The sequence below is a fragment of the Cyprinodon variegatus genome, unplaced genomic scaffold (assembly GCF_000732505.1).
Source record: "Cyprinodon variegatus isolate N-32 unplaced genomic scaffold, C_variegatus-1.0 Scaffold20, whole genome shotgun sequence".
NCBI lineage: Eukaryota > Metazoa > Chordata > Actinopteri > Cyprinodontiformes > Cyprinodontidae > Cyprinodon > Cyprinodon variegatus.
Genome location: NW_015150473.1, coordinates 1,178,531 through 1,180,638, shown reverse-complemented (window position 1 = coordinate 1,180,638; position 2,108 = coordinate 1,178,531). Strand labels below are relative to the sequence as shown.

Sequence of the window (2,108 nt, the reverse complement as noted above, 5' to 3'; positions counted from 1 at the left end):
TTTTCTCTTTACTCCATGAAACACAAAATCTAGTTCTGAAAAGAGCATAAATTCTGTACTTATCATCTTTAATGTTAGTATATTGATGTGCATAATTAACCACAGTTTGTTTGTTGTCAAGTAATTGTTAATTTATAAAAAATCTTAATATTTTGAATTCCACTTGAGAGTATTACTGTTGCCATTATCTGTATTAGAGGGAAATAAATGGTAGGCAGTGGTGGTTCTAGACCAAATGTTCCAACGGGGCCAGGAGGGGGTCAGAGTGTTTTTATGGGAGGCCGGAAAAGCATGAAATAAAAAAAAAAAAAAAAGGACAAGGGATTCAAATATATTAAGATAGCTGCATGAAGTTAAATTTCTATTCAATTAGGTTTAATTGAAATTCTATTTCACATTAGGTCAATATACATTCATAATTTAGGAATTTTACATATTTTTTACTTAATGTATGTTAAAATGACTGTTTTCTATAAAATCAGAATTAGAACTCAAGAAAAACTGATACATTCAGCCGTTAAAATGAGAACAATTTGTTTTGAAAAAAAGATTTAGCAGATGAAAACTGGGATCCTGTCTCAATACCACTAAAGGTATCCCCTTATTGTTTTTAAAATAATTAGTAAAAACAGTATTTGTAAAGGAAAGAAATGAAATAAATCCAAAGGACCTATCAGTAACCATTTCTGTTCCAGCGCATATCATCATTAGAATTTATTTGAGTATTATATCTTCAGCAGAGGGGCCAAGACATGATCTACAGGGGCACTGGCCCCCCATCGAACTCCGCCCCTGTGTAGAGGACCTCGGCTTTAAGCTTTATTGACTAAAGCAGATTAAAAACTGCACACTAAATGAACACACTTGTTTGTTTGTGGAAAGACACAGAGCGGTGTGTCCTTTAAGAGGCAGCCTCTGCTCACAGGGCCATTGTTTATCTAAGTGTGCAATCGGTCAGCGCTGCAGCAGCAAACATTACTATTGTCCACGTATGCTTTACGGTTTGCCCCCCCCTCTGTCCACCCATAGAGTTAAAGATTTGCAGCAGTGCGCAGTAATTACTAGCCACAACAATGGCTTCACACTGACTGATCCCACAAAAAAATAAAAAAAAATCTTAGGCCAATCAGGAAGTAGGAACAAAACAGTGAAATATGGCAGATCATTAGAGCACGCAATCTGGATGAGCTGGAATCAAGGATTGCATGAGTAATCATCGGAGTCATCATGTTCTTGGTTGGAGGCTGAGTAGAAACACAGGCCCTCGGGTCTTTAAGAAGCGTTGCAATAAAAGCAGCAGAGCCAGATAGGGAAGTTTACCTGCAGGGAGATGTCCGCCTTTGGTTTCCACCTTCTCCTTTGGGGGCGACGACATGCCTGCTCTGATGTACAATCTGCTGCGAACAGGAACCGAACCGTCCAACAAAGTAAATCCCTGTCTTATTCTGACCGAAACTGTGCACTACTCTGCTATCTGGATCGTCAACGTGGCTTTTTCCTGAGCATTGTTTAGAAATGATGCGTGATGACGTCAGGCGTGACCGTAAAAAAAACGCGCTGACGTGTGGTCGTACGTGGCTGGCTTATTCTGTGTTGGGAATACACATTTTCTAGCATTATTTTTGTGTTAAATTGTTTAGGACTTAAATCGAGCATTTGTTGTAATCATATTGTCGCATCAAAATAAAGCTTCAGTATTAGTTAATGTTTTTTTTTTTTTTTTTTTTCCCCACGTTTTGCTGTTTTGTTTTTTGTCTGTACTGTTTTATTTCTTTATTTCTCTTTATAGCGCTATGTTCAGCTGTGGTTGTTTTTAACTGCTTAAGAAATAAAATTAGACTAGATTGCACATGACATGATCTTCCTAAGGGGGGAACAGATTTAAAGGTATAGTGGAGCACGCTCTTTTTCTGGGTGGATCATCAAAATAAGTGGTCCTCCTAACTGTCAATCATTCTGGTGATATGTTTACATATTTACATTAGGCCGTCCTACGTGCTCGTTCCTATTTTCACTTACTGGTGGTCTGACGGTGGAAAAATAGCAAATCCTGTTTTGGAAAGTAAGCTTGTATGAGCAATGCAAACAGCAACTTTTAAAAAGAGCGT

General features: G+C 38.0%; 1 protein-coding gene across 1 annotated transcript in view; it reads right to left on the bottom strand.

The window, feature by feature from the left end:
* The window catches only part of dap (death-associated protein), an 18,219-nt gene extending 16,692 nt beyond the window's left edge, over window positions 1-1,527 (bottom strand). The window contains exon 1 of the mRNA XM_015389833.1: window positions 1,321-1,527. Coding sequence (XP_015245319.1) covers window positions 1,321-1,375 — 55 coding nt within the window. The 5' untranslated portion in view covers window positions 1,376-1,527. The remainder of the gene's footprint in view (window positions 1-1,320) is intronic.
* Window positions 1,528-2,108: the final 581 nt, after the last annotated feature.